This window comes from Idiotropiscis lumnitzeri, unplaced genomic scaffold, assembly GCF_059441095.1.
Source record: "Idiotropiscis lumnitzeri isolate Australia: NSW breed Sydney's pygmy pipehorse unplaced genomic scaffold, RoL_Ilum_1.0 HiC_scaffold_59, whole genome shotgun sequence".
Lineage (NCBI taxonomy): Eukaryota > Metazoa > Chordata > Actinopteri > Syngnathiformes > Syngnathidae > Idiotropiscis > Idiotropiscis lumnitzeri.
Window position 1 is genome coordinate 1,202,590 of NW_028283597.1, and position 17,064 is coordinate 1,219,653.

The window sequence follows — 17,064 nt, forward strand, 5'->3', positions numbered from 1 at the left end:
CACCCATAAAATGCCTACTTTCCAGGACCACCCTTTCTAGACATCACAGGAACAAATGAAAGGCATCCTTGAACTTGGAAAAAAATCTATTTTAATTGTATCACAATATAACATTAGATTTTGCCTTTTTAAGACTACCCATAAAATGCCTACCTTTTTAAGACCACCCCAAAAAAAATGCCTACCTTTTTAAGACCACCCCCCCAAAAAATGCCTACCTTTTTAAGACCACCTTTTTTAGACATCATAGGAACAAATGGGACATCCCCGAATTAATATATATATAGATAGATAGATAAATAGATATATATTTATTAACAGTGTCACAATATTACCTAAGAATATAACCTTTAAAACCCCCAAATAAATACCTACCTTTTTTGGACAACACTTCCTTGGCATCACCAGAATTAAATACATCTCTCAACTTGGGTGTGGACAATGTATTTTAACAGTACCACATTTGGCAAATGTTAAATAAACCCTGACATGAACAAGCATTTTGCTTCCTTCAACAGCAAAAGCAAACGTTTGCTGCTCAAGTTGCAAATGTTAGCCGCGCAGTGAGGGGCTTAAAGCTCAATTCTCTTTAAAGTAAGCCATATGTTGGATCTAAATTAAACTAAATTAACTATCCTATTGATGTCGACGGTATGATGACACTTACACCTGTTTTTTTTAAAATAAGTTACAAAAGAGCAACCACTAAATAAAAGAATAATATAATATGAATAATAAAAATAATAAATGAAGTAAATAGATCAAATTTGAGACAAGTCTGCAGTTTCTCCTACCGACTTATTATGTCATCAAAGGATGTCATTTATTATACGTAATAAATATATACATTATACAGTGTGTGCAGCACATTATACAGCGAGAAAGTAGTGGTGACCTGTGTCTATAGCCTCTGATCAGAAACAATCCTGTTGTGGACATAGAATTTAACGGCCTTCCAGTCCCTCTCAGCAAGGGCTCCCGGGGAAGCTGCGATGCATCTCTCGCAGTCTGCTTTTCCCGGGGTCTTACCCGTGCGTATAAAGTCCATCAAAGAGTGTTCAACAGCCATAACCTCTTCAGTTGACCACTTTCGTTTGGGTCGATTCGTACCTTGAAAAGAGAGTAAAAACACTTAAAGCACAGATACTTTGGAAATTAAAGACATTCTTGACTTTCCTCCCTGCCCAATAGGTGTAGTCTCTGTGCCTATTGTTTTCCAAGAACTTGGGTTGACCTGAATAGGTTGTCAGTGAATATAATCGGGGCTGCGACGATATTACAAAAAATATATATTTTATAATATATAAAATAAATACATCACAATACATTTATCCTTATTGATAGCTTCTTTTTGTTCTCAAACAAATCACAGCCGACACATTTGTTGTTGATGCTACCAGCAAAAGAGGATTCTGAATTAATCATTAAAAAAACAGACAAGGCATTCCATTTGGAAGGTGAGGAAAGGAAAGGAAAATTCACTTCATGTTAATTAGGTGTTGAACTGTTCACTTGTGCAGTACGATTTCATTTACATTTTTTGTTGTTGTCTTTTCCTACCACACCAGCTTTAGGCTATCATCTTATTTTTCTTCTTAATAAGTTCTTTTACTCAGATTAACTAGGTAACTACAAGAGGAGTTTACGTCAACTCAGGGTGATCTGCAGGTCATTGCCTGTGAATATTCTCATTCATGCAGGTCATTTTATTCTGAAGGCATTGAATCAATTGCAACTGGACTGTTCTGTTTGACTAGGTTCACATTGAAGAGAAATGCAACCCGGATTGGATGTTTTTTTTTTGCCCATATATGACCTGCATCTTGTTTTTTGTGATAGTCTGATTAAGATTTTTTTCAAATCCAACCTGGGTTGCTTTTATATGTGGTCCTATTGGATTTTTTGCAAAGCAACCACAATCTGAACAGCCGGCTCACATATGTACATCCTTGATTTCACTGATTCGCTTCACGCAGGCATAGACAACTGTTTGATTGTCCGTGAATCTGCAAAGTTGTAATGAGTCACGGTATTGGCTTTATATTTATCTTTAATTTAATTCCACTTGAAACAAAGCAAAAAGTGCACATTTGTCATAACTGTAGTCACCACATAAACGGCAATGACGTAACATTATCTTTAGGGGTGTCTCCATGAAACATCAGGAGGTTATTTTCACATCTTAACACTATTTGTAAGGCAAAGGCAATGCAATGAGTAACTATCCCTGCCGAGCAGGGGAGACTGGACGTAGTAACTTGTGTCTGGCATGAAAAGGGTAAATGAGCATTTTGTTTCCCTCTTGCTATTCAGTTACAGTGTCTAGAAACTTCTACAACAATAATTTAATTTACATGTACAAGGCACAGGAGACCTAAAAATGATAGGACATTCTTACCTCGTGATCCTCGCTTCTGTCCAAGTTGTCCACCTTTCTTATCCTGAGGTGGAGGTTCCTCTCCTGGAAAATATTCATGGGAAATAAAATCATTTACAATGCATCACTAGCCTATTGTCATATCATTAAGTGGTGAAAACAAGGCATGAGTTAATATTTTCATTCTGGTACAATTTATCCACCCATTGGGCAACACTACTTGAGTAACATTGCCCTAGCTCGTTGCAAGAGGGCTCTTTTTTGCGAGTCGCTTTTTTTTTTTTTTTTAATTTTCAAGTCAAAATTCTCAATTTTCAGCTCAATATATTCATTGTTTGGTGAGCCAGTGACATAAATGTAAAAGTCAAAGCCATGTTTCACACACCTGAATGCTGTTCTTCTCCAGGTTGTTGTTTTTGTCGAAGAACTGAAGCTCCGCCTGGAAAACATTCATAGAAAATGACCTCGGAGAAAGAATGAGCCTCTGCAACTTTTGTAATTGTATGCCCATCCAGCGTCACTGTACAGAAACATTCATAAAACAAAGCAATAAAATTCATGTCGAAACACAGGACACATAAAACAAAATTCTAGCCACCAGAGCCTTGATTCTGTCCAAGCTGTTGCTTTGAAGCACCTTTTCCAGGATCCTCCCCTGGAAAATAGTAATCAGGAGCAAAATGATGTAGATAGCTTGTCTAGCCTACTGACACCTCATAGGCAGAGAAAACATGGCAGAAATTCTCAAGATATATTGGTTCCGTTTATCAGCCCATTGGGCATCACTAGATCAGGAACATTCACTACCTATCTGTTGGTGAAAGTTATACAGCAACATTACTGTTAATAGAGCTGACGGACATATTTGACTGACATATTAGTTAGCGACCATCAGGACACGTAATCAACATGCAAAATTCTTACCTGCTGAGCCTTGCTTCTGTGCAAGCCGCCTCTGTTTTGAAGCACATTTCTTCTTCTGATTAACCTGTTCCCCTCCTGGCAAACATTCAATTTGGCACTGATGTTATTTTTACATGCAAACCGACCGTCAATGAAACATAACTTTAATTTACAAAAAAAATTTCTTGTCTGGCACACAAATCAGAAGAATACCTGACATATCTGCTGCAGCACCAAGATCATCATCTTGAGATGAAGAGCTTTCTTGCATTATGTCAGTTTGGTCTTTATGGTGACAAACAAAGGCAGATTAAGTCAAATACCAGTGAATTTAAATTATAGAGGTGGAAAGGCATCTTATCCTTAGAATAATTTTCTTACCATTGGGGCAAATCACGATTTAATCCAGGCTTTTTCCCTTAAATTCTCCTAGTCTGCCCTGTTCACAGGCCATCAAGACCTTGCTTATATTTGCCAATTGCAAAGTTCCTTCGGGGAGGCGATAAAATTTTCTGTGCACCCTGATGTCATGTCCTAGAAAGTCTGCCAAAAGATCTTGTTCAGTGTCATTGAGATTGAGTACTCTTGAAAGAGTGGCCACTTGTTTTCTCAGTTTAGTGGAAGACAGAGTTGCAGGACTTTGGGCCCCACAGTTTTTAGCCAACTCCCGGATACAGTCAGACCCACGAAGTCTTGTTCCAAACCCTGGTCTAGCAAACAAATGCATATTTTCACCAACACCACATGAGCTTCGCTCCTCAACAAGTAGCTCGAGAGACTGCACCATAGCAGGAGTTAAGATAATAGGCACCTTCCTGCCGCGCTTCCCACGAATTTCTACACGCTCAAAATGTTGGCAAAGCTTTTTTTCCAGTCCAGTCAGGGCGTCTCCAACATCCTCATTAAATGTTGACTTATCCCGTGTGATAAATACTTCTAAGCTCATCTTCGAGACTTCACCTTCGCGCCTTCTGTTGAAAAAGATTATCTGTGCTAATATAACTTTAACAAGATTGCTCCAATTCCTTGAGTTTTTTTCGTACAATAATTGCTGGTGATATTGTTTTTGCTTGTCCGCCATGTGCATGTGCATTTTTTTTACATCCTCTGCTAATGGTATGAGCTTCGGTTTGTTCCACTTCTTCTCCTCCAGTGTGCGGTACGCAGCAGAAGAAATCATTTCGTTCCAAGTCTGACTGTACATACGCCTAAACTCTTCGACCACCTGCCTCTTTTCGTTGTTTTGTGTTGAGAGGGCTACAGCCTCCATAATGTCTGCAACCCTCTGGATGCTTTGCCCTAGCTTTGTAGCTAGTGTGGGTTTCTCAAATGTATTGATCTGATCATCAAAGCCAGCTACTAATTTCACAGCTCGAATTACATGTTCAAAGTGTTGTGGATTAATATAATCCTCCAGTGTTTTTAGAGGGGTCACTGTCCTTCCGAAAATCACAAGTCTCCCCAGTCCTCGCATAATTTGGCGGATGTTGTCGTGCTGGGAAGCAGTTTCACGGTGCTTGTTGTACATTTTTTCTCCGACTTTCATGATGTATTTATCACCTTTAATAGCAAGGGTTATTTCATCTTGAGTCATCTTATTCACTAGGGCCCATACTTTCGTGCTCACATCTGTAGGTGCTGGTTGAGCAGAAGCACACAGTGATTGTATTCTTGTTTTCCCCGGTAATGTTCTGCGAACACTTTGTGCAAGCACGCACCGTTTCGCATGCTTCCACATAGACTTGCGCTTGAAGTACCCAAAGCATGCAAAACAATGCTGATAGTCCTTTGGATTGCTCTTGCCTTCACTTTGTTGTCTACAAGCTACCAGTGTCCCTTCTCCTTTCGTGAGTGCATCAATGTTTTGTGCTCGATTTCCCTGCTTGCGAAGGAGATCCAGCAGATTTCTCCTTTCCTTCGACTTTTTGGGATATATCACTGCATTGGCAACTTCACTTTTATCCTTATGTTTCCGTTCCAAGTGTCGTGCAATTTTTGATTGTGGTTCCCTGCAGTAAAGGCAGTAGTTTTTCTTCTGGTGGTATTTTTTAGATCCATCTACTTTTGTAACATTAGCTACAACAGGAGAATCACACTTTTTATCAGACCGTGCCTTATGATAGGATGTTTTAAATCTAGTGTAAGTCTTTTTCTTTCTTCTTTCAAACATAGAGTCATCTGTGTCGTCTTCTACTCGAGAAATTTTGATTCTCTTGTCACTCTTTTTCTGTCTTTTTTTGGTCTTCAGTCTTGATTCACCTGAATTGTCTTCTTCACTCACACTTAAGCAACTCTTATCACGCTTTTGGGGTCTTAATTTGGTCTTCACTCTTAGACTTGAATATCTCTTGTCACTCTTGCGCCTTTTTTTTGTCTTCAGTCTTCCATCATTAGAATCTTCATCTTCACTCAAACTTGAGCATCTCTTGTCGCTCTTTTTGTGTCTTTTCTTAATTTTCAATCTTGATACCCCTAAATCCTCTTTGTTGCTAGAAAACAACGTCAGATTGTCGTGCGTCCCTGTTTTTAGCTGGGGTTCATAAGAGTCTTCTTCCCTGGAATGTATTTTTTCATCTCTGCTTTGTTCTGATGATTCGTCAGAATTGGCCTCTGATGATGCTGGTACATACTCATCCCCACTGCTGTCATTGGAAAGTGACACTTCAGAGTTGTCCTCCAGCATTCCTTTGGTCAACTACAACAGGACAGAGACATAAGAATCAAAACAGATGCAACTTCACATCACAAGTCTTCCCTAAAATAGAATAATTTATTAAGCTGACAATACAAAAAGGACAATACAAAACAAAATTTGACTCCTGTGACTTCCATTTAAATCTGACAATTACAAATACAAGCATGTTCTGAAGAACATAGGAGCTATACTTACAAATACACTCTCTTCTCGTGTTAAGGGCGGAACCACTATTTCATCCTGCAACTGCCAAAATTGTAAAGGGAATTATTAGAATTTTAGTTCAAGCATTTTGAAAGTATAACAGACAATACACCAGATGTTATTATATATACATAACAGGCTATGTTACAGCTTGCGCTGTTGTGAAACTATATAAAGTTGTATTGTATAATTTAACATTATAGTATTACTATTTAAAATTAATAATAATTAAATATAAATATGTAAAAACCTTTTGGGGCTCGTTAACTTGTGGAAGAGAAGATAAACCGCAATCAATGGGGAAAAAAAATGGATGGATGGGGAGATAAAGGGCTGAACGATTTATCGTTTTGGGACCGAAATCTCAGACAACGCAATATCGAGATCGTCAAAGCTGCGGTTTGCGTCACACATTCACGAAGCAGATCACAAAAAAAAAAAAAGAAAAAAAAAAAAAAAGAAACAAAAGCCTTGTGCTGTTGTCCGAAGCCCCGAAACTTATTTCTTTCCCCCCTGCTTGAGTGCGCAGCGCCAAGCTATCTTGCGCCGCTGGACTATGGACTTTATTTGTACTATAAGAAAGTCCGTGCACAGCAGCAGCATCAAGCTGTATAATGACAAATAAACGACCGCTCTAACACGTAGCGTTTTCTCAGAGGCGGCAAACAAAAAGCAAAGTATAGCGTTAGTTGTACAGTCGACTTTTCACAGAAGTCTGGTTAGAAACGCGTTAGGGTGGAAAGCCGGCAGCAATTAACAGAAATGTTATCTTGCAATCAGTACGTATCTAGGCATAGACACAATAAGATGACGGCTATAATAGCAATATAGCAGACGCTCTGCGACCGGAACACGTAAACGGATGACTTAATCATGACGAAGAGGTCCGATGTCAAACGTATAGTAAATATTTATAATCTCATCAATAATATTTGCACCATAGAGTATTGGGTTTTGAGATCTACACAATAATAGGTCTCAAATGTATATATTTTAAGCAATTTTGCTTTGCTAAAGGGACAATGATTTCATTGACATAATCTGACATTTATGTACAAAGAAAATGTACATTAGTACAAAATGTAAAACAATTTGGGCTTTAAAAAATACATTTCAAATACACAATTACACATAAATACAAAAATACAAATTTATAAAACTATTTTTTAAAAACTTGGAAAAAACGGCCCTGCTCACAAAATCTCTGAAGTGTCTTTGCATTATTACAGTAATAGCTTTTATTGTTTTTACTGGTATAATGGCATGCTCTGTAATGTCTGTAAATGTCACTGTACATTATGCAGAAAATCGCAATCGTAATATCTGTCAGAAAAATGACAAGTTTTTCCTAAAATCATTCAGCCCCAGACAGAGAGAGAGAGAGAGAGAGAGAGATGTAAATTAATGTTACACTTGTCCATAAACAATCAGTATAAAGAGATTATTATGCAAGTTAGCAAAGAAAAAGGCTCGCTGAATATTAAGGAATGTGAGTGTGTTGCTCAGCTGGACAAATGTAAGGTTTTCCCCATGTGTTGAAATTAAATTAGATTACATTACAAAAATAAGGTTGAAAGCCAATTGAGAGCCAAAGGCAAAGTAAGTAAGTCTGTCTTTTTCTCTGTTAAAACAAAAATTAAACCAAAACAGAATAACATGAAAAAAATGTTGCCGGGGAGACCTCATTAAAAAATTTTCATGTTTTAATTTCCACTTTCCATTTTAAGATCTCAAATATAACATATCCTACCTTTACGTTCTGTTCAACATGACAGCTATCCATTACATCAGCAACTGCAACGAAATCACATGAGAGAAGAGCATTAACCAGGTTCCTAATGAGCTAACAGCAGCCATGTGCCTTTATTATAAACTTTCACCTCACCATGAAAATTATTAGAGTTAGCGCATCCGAGACAATAAAAATACATAAAGCCATGATCAGCCATGCTAAGTACACGAAACATCTTTCACTGAAGATGCACAACTACTTGGAACAAAGGTCACTCAGTAAAAGGATAAGTTTGGCTCAATTCCATCTGTTACATTATTTTATTTGTTGTAGTTTTCTGTCAGATTCTCAAGGAATATGGTTGAGGTAATTCAAACATTGGAGAAAGCCCTTGCGCGATGAAGAACCCACTTGTGGTAAAAGCCATCAATAACAAGCTTCCTGAATTTGTGAAGAAAGCAAAGCTTGTCTTTATGGTCAATCGAAAAAATAGTGTCACGTAAGTCAATCATTTTGATTATTATCTTGCATTTCTGAATGAGCAATAGGATAACCTCAAGAGACTTGAGCATCTCAAAAGCACATAAAAGCTCTGACAAGATGGATAACAAACTAACACACACAAAAAATGCTGCGACTAAATCCATAAATGATTGTGTTGTTTGTGGAGATGAGAATCACAAACACCATGACAAGATCCTACTGAAAATGTTTAAGGTCTGAAGACATGCCCAAAAAGAAGGTATTGCGAAACGGAATGATGTATGTGCCTTGAGAGGCACGTCCATGGTGGTGGGTGTAAAGACCAGTACATGTGCAAGAATAAAGACTGTATGAAAATGGGCTCTTCAGATCGCCACTACCTCCTTGGCTCCAAAAGTGAAGCTAAGAAATATGAACGAGGGAAAAGCACCGCAGGGAAAAGACAGCGGAAATAAAAGTCAAACAGAGAAACAAGAAAGATTCTGAAGTGAACGTTTTCCAGCTATAGCAGAAAGATGCAAAAAGGCTGTAAAAAGGCCTGGAATAAGGAATTCCACAATGTCAAACTTGGTGGTTCTCAAAGAAAGTGGACTGCAAGAGAGTCCAGTCCTGATGATGTTGTTGAAAGTCCCGACTAATGCAGGACAAAGTAAAGTTCCTCTTACGTGCGGGTAATTGTGACACAAATCTAACACCATACTGTAGATCAGGCATAACCAAATGGCGGACCTCGGTCCGGATGCGGACTGACTGATGGTTCGGACTGGACCCATGACCAATTTATGATAAATGTACACGAACAGAATTTTTTTTCAGGCTACATTCGCAAACGTGGTCGCTTCTATTACGGTAAATGCGTCACTGATTTGAGCCAATCAAATCTTTTGTTTCTGATCCACTGCCAAATGTGCAGCAGACATGAAGAGAGTGCTTGCTCAAAAGTTAGCAAGGTCGATGCGTGTTGTTTTAAAAATGAATGGACGGAGAAATTGATGTTCATTCTGGCTTCAGCCGGTTTAAAACCAGTGTGCGTCATTTGCTCCGAAACCGTCGCACCAACACGAAGTGCCACTACGAAACAAGGCACTGCTCTTTTGCTCAAAGTTGTCTGCTGAAGTCTGAGGAGAGAGCACGCAAAAACATCGAACTTTGAGTGCAGTCTTGCGGATTTTTACATTTTCCATTTTCGTTTACAGCCAGCGGCATGCAAACGAATGTTCACTAAAAGTATCATTCATGGATTTTGGGCAAACATTAAAAAAAAAAAAAAGTTCAGTCAGGGCAGTTGCGAAGGAGTGCTTAAATGCGGCTAACAAAAATTATTTAAAGGAAAACACAAAGACCAGGTATGTGAAATAATCAACCAAATTCTAAGCCTTCCCTTTTTTTAGGCGGACAACTCTTTGATTTCAGGAAAAAAACGGGAAAAGACATTAACTCAATGCTCAGCAGTTGATTTATTTCTGCAGGAGATATTTTCCTTTTTTTTATCTGCAAGTGTCGCCCTTAAATCCTTTAACCTGGAGCCGCTTACATTTTCTTGAATGTGAAATAAACCCCTTATATTTATTTGACTGGGAAATGTGTTTAATGGTAACATTGTTAAATATTTAGTATATAAGTGTGCTCTATTCAAAATTACTCTAAATATTAAAACTATATAAAAATGTGAACATAGGCTAGACCAGTGATTCTCAAATTGTGGGGCGCGCCCATGCTGAGGGGGGCACGTGGGACCCTGAGGATGCTTTTTTTCCGCCGTGGTATGGCTGAATGATGCATTGTTTTAGGACCGAAAAAGGCGATCTCAAACAACACGAGTTTGAGCCCTTTGACTCTAATTTTTGTCTTTTCTATATTATGTACATTTTAATAACTGTGTTTGGTTTGGTAGAAAAAAAAAAAAAAAAAAAAACTAAATATTTATCATCTCATCAATATTTGCACAACAGAGTACTGTATTTTGAACTCCTCACAATAATAGTCCTAAAATTTATATTTCTTATCAATTTAGCTTTGTTAAGGGATATTTTATTGACAATCTAACATCAACATACAAAGAACATGCACATTAGTACAAAATGTAAAAAAAAATTGGTGGGGGGGCGCGAATTGTTTTCTTCTTGGTAGGAGGGGCGTGACAGGATATAATTGAGAAGCACTGGGCTAGACAATAAGGGAAGTAGGACTTTGATTCGAACCTTTTGATTGGAAGAAATTTTAGTAGTGGGCCTCTGTGACTTTTAATTGAATACCCCTGCTGTAGATTCTGCCTACAGCACGGAGAATGCAGGGATCTGTGATTTATTCCTGATTTTGATTAATTGAACAGTTTATCAAACGCATTTTGTAGTGATATTGATTACTGGCCTATCCTGACACAAATTAGATTTACCCCACCACTAAGCCCCCACACCCCTTCGTCCCCCAACTCACCTGCGCCGTCAAAAGTGTCACCACTGGAAAAGAAATCTGTGCCTTCCTCCTGTAAACAGTGACACAATCAAAGATCATCAGATCACAGAACTACTTTCACTTTACAGCCTCAGACATTTTAAGTGTTGCTTACCAGGAGTGTTAAACTCACTACACTTCACATATAGCATAATTTGTAGTAATATTTACTTGAAAAAAAACTTGTCAAGTTTTTCAAGTAAATATCACTCCCCAATATTTGCAGTGTATAGTTTTAACCCCTGGCTTACACAACCATTGGGCTATCATATTAATCAGTTTGGTCATTCAGTTTTAACAGACTAAAAATCTAATAATTTATTGTGTCATAATGTGGCTTTTACCAAAATATACCGTATCTCAATGAACAATATCTAGAGCACCTACGCGAAACAGGCCTATACTAAAAAAGTACAATGACGCATGTAAAAAAAAAAAAGTAAACCGCATGACAATGGAAGGAGGATGAACTAATCATCATCATCCATCATCATCCTGTCCTCTGTTTCTTTCTCTTTCGCACTCATCGTGCATTCTACTTTACACAGACTTTAGAAGCTTCATTATAACGTGTATTTCACAAAAACAATAAACCAAATTAATGGATTCAACTGTTTTACTCGACGCTGGCGCGTGTACAGGCCGCTTATTAACAAATAACTTAGCATTAAATATGCGGCAACCATCCTGGAGAAGTTCCACCACACTGACACAAAGTTAGCTCATTTTACATTGCTCGAACTCCCGTGTGAAAATTGAAGGCAAGTAAAAAGGGAATACAAAAATAAAACACTTACCATTTCTCTTGAATGCCCGGCAGCTTGAGCCCAATGTCCTGTACTCTCGATGCTTGTGGTTAGTCGAGCGAATTTGCCGATAAGCAGGTGAGCGGTCGAAAAGGGAGTGCTTGTTTTTAACACAGCACACACCACCGTAACAGCGAACGTAGTTATCAAGAGCAAAAAAGAGAAACTGGTTAAGATTTTTCAATCCATTATGCGGCCAAGAACTCATGATAACTTATATCTCGTCATGATATGTTTTTTCTTGAAACGACAAGTGATCGGTGAATGGGGAGGAGGGGGCAATTGTTCGACTTCGCACCAGTAACGGGAGAAAGATAGTACGTTTGGGGACCTCTCTGTTCCACACAAGCATACAAGTAAAAGAGACACACAAGCGGCTGTCCAGTTAAATCGCAGCCGCAACACGGCCACCAAATTAGTTATTAGTTATTTTTTGTACTACTACCTGAGCTTGCTTAGTTGTTTTACTTACTTTCTATTTGGTCTGTTTTAGACATCAGAAATGTAATTATGGTAAACACATACTTCAAATCAATTACCCCCCACGCCCATTTATTTTTCAATGCAAGTTACAGTACAGTAAAAGAATTTCTCAAACAGTTGAGGGAGTTCAAGAAGGAGTGAAAGTGCCAAAATTAATTAAACAAATACACCATGAAATGTTTAATTAAAATTATCAATAACAAATTCGATGTTTAATTTATTAATTAAATGTAGAATAAAATAAATAAATGTGTAAACCCGGTTAGTAAAATATGGGTGAATCAACGTTGCAATATGATTTATATATATATATAGAGAGATATATATAGATAGATAGATAGATAGATAGAAAGATAGATATAAATATATATATATAAATATATATATAAAAAAATATATATAAATATATATCAGATCCAAGAGGAGCAGTGCAGTTTTCGTCCTGGCCTTGGAACAGTGGACCATCTCTACACTCTCTGCAGGGTGCATGGGAGTTCGCCCAACCAGTCTACATGTGTTTTGTGGACTTGGAGAAGGCATTCGACCGTGTCCCACGGGGAGTTCTGTGGAGCGTGCTTCGGGACTACGGGGTACAGAGCCCCTTGATACGGGCAGTTGGTTTCCTGTACCACCGATGTCAGAGTTTGGTCCGCATTGCCGGCAGTCAGTCGGATTCGTTTCCAGTGAGGGTTGGACTCTGCCAAGGCTGCCCTTTGTCACAGATTCTGTTCATAACTTTTATGGACAGAATTTCTAGGCGCAGTCGAGGCGATGAGGGGATCCGGTTTGGTGACCTGAGTATTTCATCGCTGCTTTTCGCAGATGATGTGGTACTGTTGGCTTCCTCAGGCCGTGATCTCCAACTCTCACTGGAGCGGTTCGCAGCCGAGTGTGAAGCAGTTGGGATGAAGATCAGCACCTCAAAATCTGAGACCATGGTTCTCAGCCGGAAAAGGGTGGAGTGTCCTCTCCAGGTCGGGGAGGAGATCCTGCCCCAAGTGGAGGAGTTTAAGTATCTTGGGGTCTTGTTCACGAGTGGGGGGAGGATGGAGCGGGAGATTGACAGGCGGATCGGTGCAGCCTCCGCTGTGATGCGGACGCTGTATCGGTCTGTCGTGGTGAAGAGGGAGCTGAGCCAAAAGGCGTGGCTCTCAATTTACCGGTCGATCTACGTTCCTACCCTCACCTATGGTCACGAGCTGTGGGTCGCGACCGAAAGAACAAGATCTCGGGAACAAGCGGCCGAAAAGAGTTTCCTCCGCAGGGTGTCTGGGCTCTCCCTTAGAGATAGGGTGAGAAGCTCGGCCATCCGGGAGGGACTCAGTGTCGAGCCGCTGCTCCTCCACGTAGAGAGGAGCCAGATGAGGTGGCTCGGGCATCTGTTTAAGATGCCTCCTGGACGCCTCCCTGGTGAGGTGTTCCGGGCATGTCCCACTGGCAGGAGGCCCAGAGGACGACCCAAGACACGCTGGAGAGACTACGTCTCCCGGCTGGCCTGGGAACGCCTGGGCATCCCTCCGGCAGAGCTGGAAGATGTGGCTGGTGAGCGGGAAGTCTGGGCTTCCCTGCTGAAGCTGCTGCCCCCGCGACCCGACCCCAGGTATATAGAGATATAGATCCGTTGGCACACCATTATGATGAAAATATGTTTGTTTTTAACTTGAAAAAGACAAGTCATTGGTGTAGGTGGGGGAGGGGCATAGTCCTTGTGAGGACCACTCTGATTGAAAAAGACAAGTCATTGGTGTAGGTGGGGGAGGGGCATAGTCCTTGTGAGGACCACTCTGAGTTTCACACACATGTAGAGGCCTGATTGAGGCACAAAAAGCTGCTGCCCAGTTACATTGTAGCTACTACACGGCCACCATTTTGTTCATGTTGTACGACTACCTGAACTTGCTCAGTTTACTTATTTTCTAATGTTTTGTTTTGTTATGATCAGTAATATAGTTACAATACTCCATACAGGTTCAAATGTACCCCCCCCCCCAATGTATTTTTTTCCATGCAAGTTAAAGTGGAGTAAAACAACTGTTCAACAATTGTTGTCTTATTTATTCCAAAGCTAATTATGCATTAGGGCCCAGAGAGAAAAGAAATGTCTCAAACACAGCAAGCGAAGTGGCTGAGTAACATCTCGCAGAACTCTATGGCCACAAGCTAGCTAGCAGAGGAGTCGGTTAACATCCTAAGGCAAACCCTGATTGGTGATATTCATGGAAGCGAATAATAAATTGTTTGCTGCTGTAATTGGGAATGGAATAATGCCCGAGTTGAATAAGCTATTTGCTTGATAAAGGCATATTGAGAGTCGGAGGACGACTAAATAGGCTAGCAATGCCAGAAGGCCTGAAGCACCCAATCCTTCTCCCAAAGGGACACCACGTGTCAAGACTCCTGATGGAACATACTCACAGGCAAGTGGGGCATAGTGGGAGGAATCACACGCTATCAGTATTAAGACAGAAATATTGGATCCCCTGTGCCAACACTCTTTGCCGAAAGGTCATCCACGACTGTGCAGTATGCAGGAGGCTAAGAGGCAGTACTGGTGAGCAGAAGATGGCAGACTTACCAACAGACAGGATCACTCCGGATCTGCCACCATTTACTAATGTTGGAGTTGATTATTTCGGCCCCATTGAAATCAAGCGTGGGAGGAGCATAATGAAACGGTATGGAGTCCTCTTCACATGTTTGGCCAGCCGTGCAATACACCTTGAAGTGGCCCATTCGCTTGATACAGATTCTTGCATAAACGCTCTCAGACGCTTTATTTGTCGACGAGGTCAAGTGAATGAACTACGATCCGACAACGGGACTAATTTTGTCTCTGCAGAAAGAGAATTGAAGGAAGCGATTGGGGAATGGAATCAGGATCAGATCACCCAAGCCATGCAGCAGAAGGGCGTAAGGTGGACCTTCAATCCCCCTGCCGCTGCCCACCATGGAGGCGTGTGGGAAAGATTAATCAGGATATTGAAAAGGACTTTGCTTTCCATTACAAGGCAGCAAATTCTGGACGATGAGAGCCTTGTCACTGTCATCTGTGAGGTGGAAGCCATCCTTAATAGCCGTCCATTGACCACCCTGTCCGATGATCCTAACGATTTGGAACCGCTGACCCCAAATCACCTCCTGCTATTAAAGGCAAAGCCTTTGCTGCCACCTGGACTCTTCAAGCAAACCGATTCATATGCCAGACGACGCTGGCGACAAGTACAGTATATAGCAGATTTGTTCTGGTCCAGATGGGTAAAGGAATACCTTCCACTTATGCAAGAACGCCATAAATGGAGCAGAAGCAGAAGAAACTTTGTTAAAGGAGATGTTGTGCTGATTGCTGATGCCAACTCCCCAAGAGGATCTTGGGTTATTGCCAGAGTGGTAGATACAAACCCTGATCAAAGAGGAACTGTAAGAAGTGTGAAACTTCAGACGCCGACCAGTATTATAGGGAGACCGATAACCAAGATCTGTCTGCTGGTTCCAGCTAGTCAATGACGCACCTTATCGAAAGTGCGATTGGCCAAATTGGTATTTATTTATATTGTACGATGCTCCAAATTTTGAGTATTATTATTTCGCTTTGCCCATAATAATAGGGGCCGGTATGTTGGAGCAGTTTTCTTTTGAGTAATGCAGTATGGCAACACCACCACTAGGGCAATTGATGACGTCAGCACTGGTTGCGTTCATCCATGAATAACGAATGCAGGACAGGCGGGGGAACGCTGGTCGGATACTGTTTTTCAACCGCACTTACAAAGACGCATTATTTATGTACAAACTGGAAGATAGAAGATAGTATATTGTATTGATTACCGCATATGCGCGTATGTTTTTGATTTGAAGTTTGGAAGACCGTAGCCATTGATATATTTATTTGATTTACTTGACTTCACGGCATGACATCTGGACTGAAATGACTACGATTAAGACTAACCCTTGACTGTTTGACGTAACATACATAACTACACATCAACATCAAGACCAGTGAAGCCGAGCGAACGTCATCGCAACTTCAACTCATGGTGAGTGAGTGCGCGTTAAAACTTTCTTTAGCCAGCGTATCATTGAAACGGCAGTAACACTAGTGTCATTGGAGCCGACGTGTATCACTATATCTGAATAGCTAGCGTTGTTTGCACTGCGCTGGTGTCTAGGTCTCTTGCGTGCTAGCTCCATAAGATTAGCTTCAATGTCGGGTGCTCTGGCCCCAGCAATACACATTCTGTGGTTGGATTTTCAAGCTTAATGTATCGAGTAATTGAGTCACCTTTCACTAAAGTGCGGGAGCCAGGAGACCGAGGTGGAATGGAACTGCTCTGTGTCTTAACAGGCTCAACGCGATTAGCAAGCCATTTACGGCCAATGCTAACCGGTGCTGTCCGCCACATTTACGCTTACCACATTACTCTGCTCTAGCTGGCGGACACGTCCCTCTAGCAGGGAGAGTCTTTCCATGAGAATGGTGCAAGTGTTGCATGTGGTGGTGCACGAAACCATAGTTGCGTTTACTCGCCCGGTGGATGAAAGCAGACGAACAGATGTCGCGCCGAAAGTGACGTCACGGGTTGCGTCTCCTCAGAGTTCGTTCGTGCCTCAGCTTGGTTGATACATTACCAACACATACCTGTCAGGGCACAATAGTGACATTGAGAAAACGTTCTCGGTGCACAGCCTCTCTTGCGTCATCGCTAACTGACTGTTCTTCCACGGTCGTTCACCATCTCCATATGAGACTGTCAAGTTTGGTGAGTTTTCGTGTATGTTTAGGGGGTCAAAAATGCGATCGAACGATCGGAAAATAGAAAAAAAAATAATAACTAGCGCTGCAAGCAGCGATAAAGGGCCCTCGCAGCCCTGGCAACGTTGGGGTACCGGCACGTTGGAAATGTGAAATATTTACGAGAAAAAACGTGAG

General features: G+C 40.7%; 1 protein-coding gene across 3 annotated transcripts; it reads right to left on the bottom strand.

Annotated features, from left to right (window-relative positions):
- Positions 1 to 865: 865 nt before the first annotated feature.
- Positions 866 to 11,846, bottom strand: LOC148315689 (uncharacterized). Of its 3 annotated transcripts, none has more exons than XM_088287411.1 (8): positions 11,646 to 11,846; positions 10,831 to 10,879; positions 3,494 to 3,565; positions 3,302 to 3,376; positions 3,015 to 3,032; positions 2,763 to 2,816; positions 2,399 to 2,461; positions 866 to 1,110 (listed from the first exon to the last, which is right to left on the bottom strand). In XM_088287411.1, the coding sequence occupies exons 1-8, from the start codon at positions 11,646 to 11,648 to the stop codon at positions 902 to 904; spliced, it is 543 nt and encodes a 180-aa protein (XP_088143537.1). In that variant the 5' UTR covers positions 11,649 to 11,846; the 3' UTR covers positions 866 to 901. The 3 variants fall into 3 exon arrangements, with proteins under 3 accessions (XP_088143537.1, XP_088143536.1, XP_088143538.1); XM_088287410.1 differs by having other exon boundaries at positions 2,763 to 2,897; positions 2,976 to 3,032; XM_088287412.1 differs by lacking the exon at positions 3,015 to 3,032.
- Positions 11,847 to 17,064: the final 5,218 nt, after the last annotated feature.

What these genes read in the sequence shown, in the direction of transcription:
- LOC148315689 (XM_088287410.1), bottom strand. An exon ending in TGGACAGAATCAAGGCTCTG is followed by an intron (nt 2,898 to 2,975) that starts GTGGCTAGAATT and finishes GTTTCTGTACAG; the next exon opens with TGACGCTGGATGGGCATACA. An exon ending in TGGAGAAGAACAGCATTCAG is followed by an intron (nt 2,462 to 2,762) that starts GTGTGTGAAACA and finishes AATATTTTCCAG; the next exon opens with GAGAGGAACCTCCACCTCAG.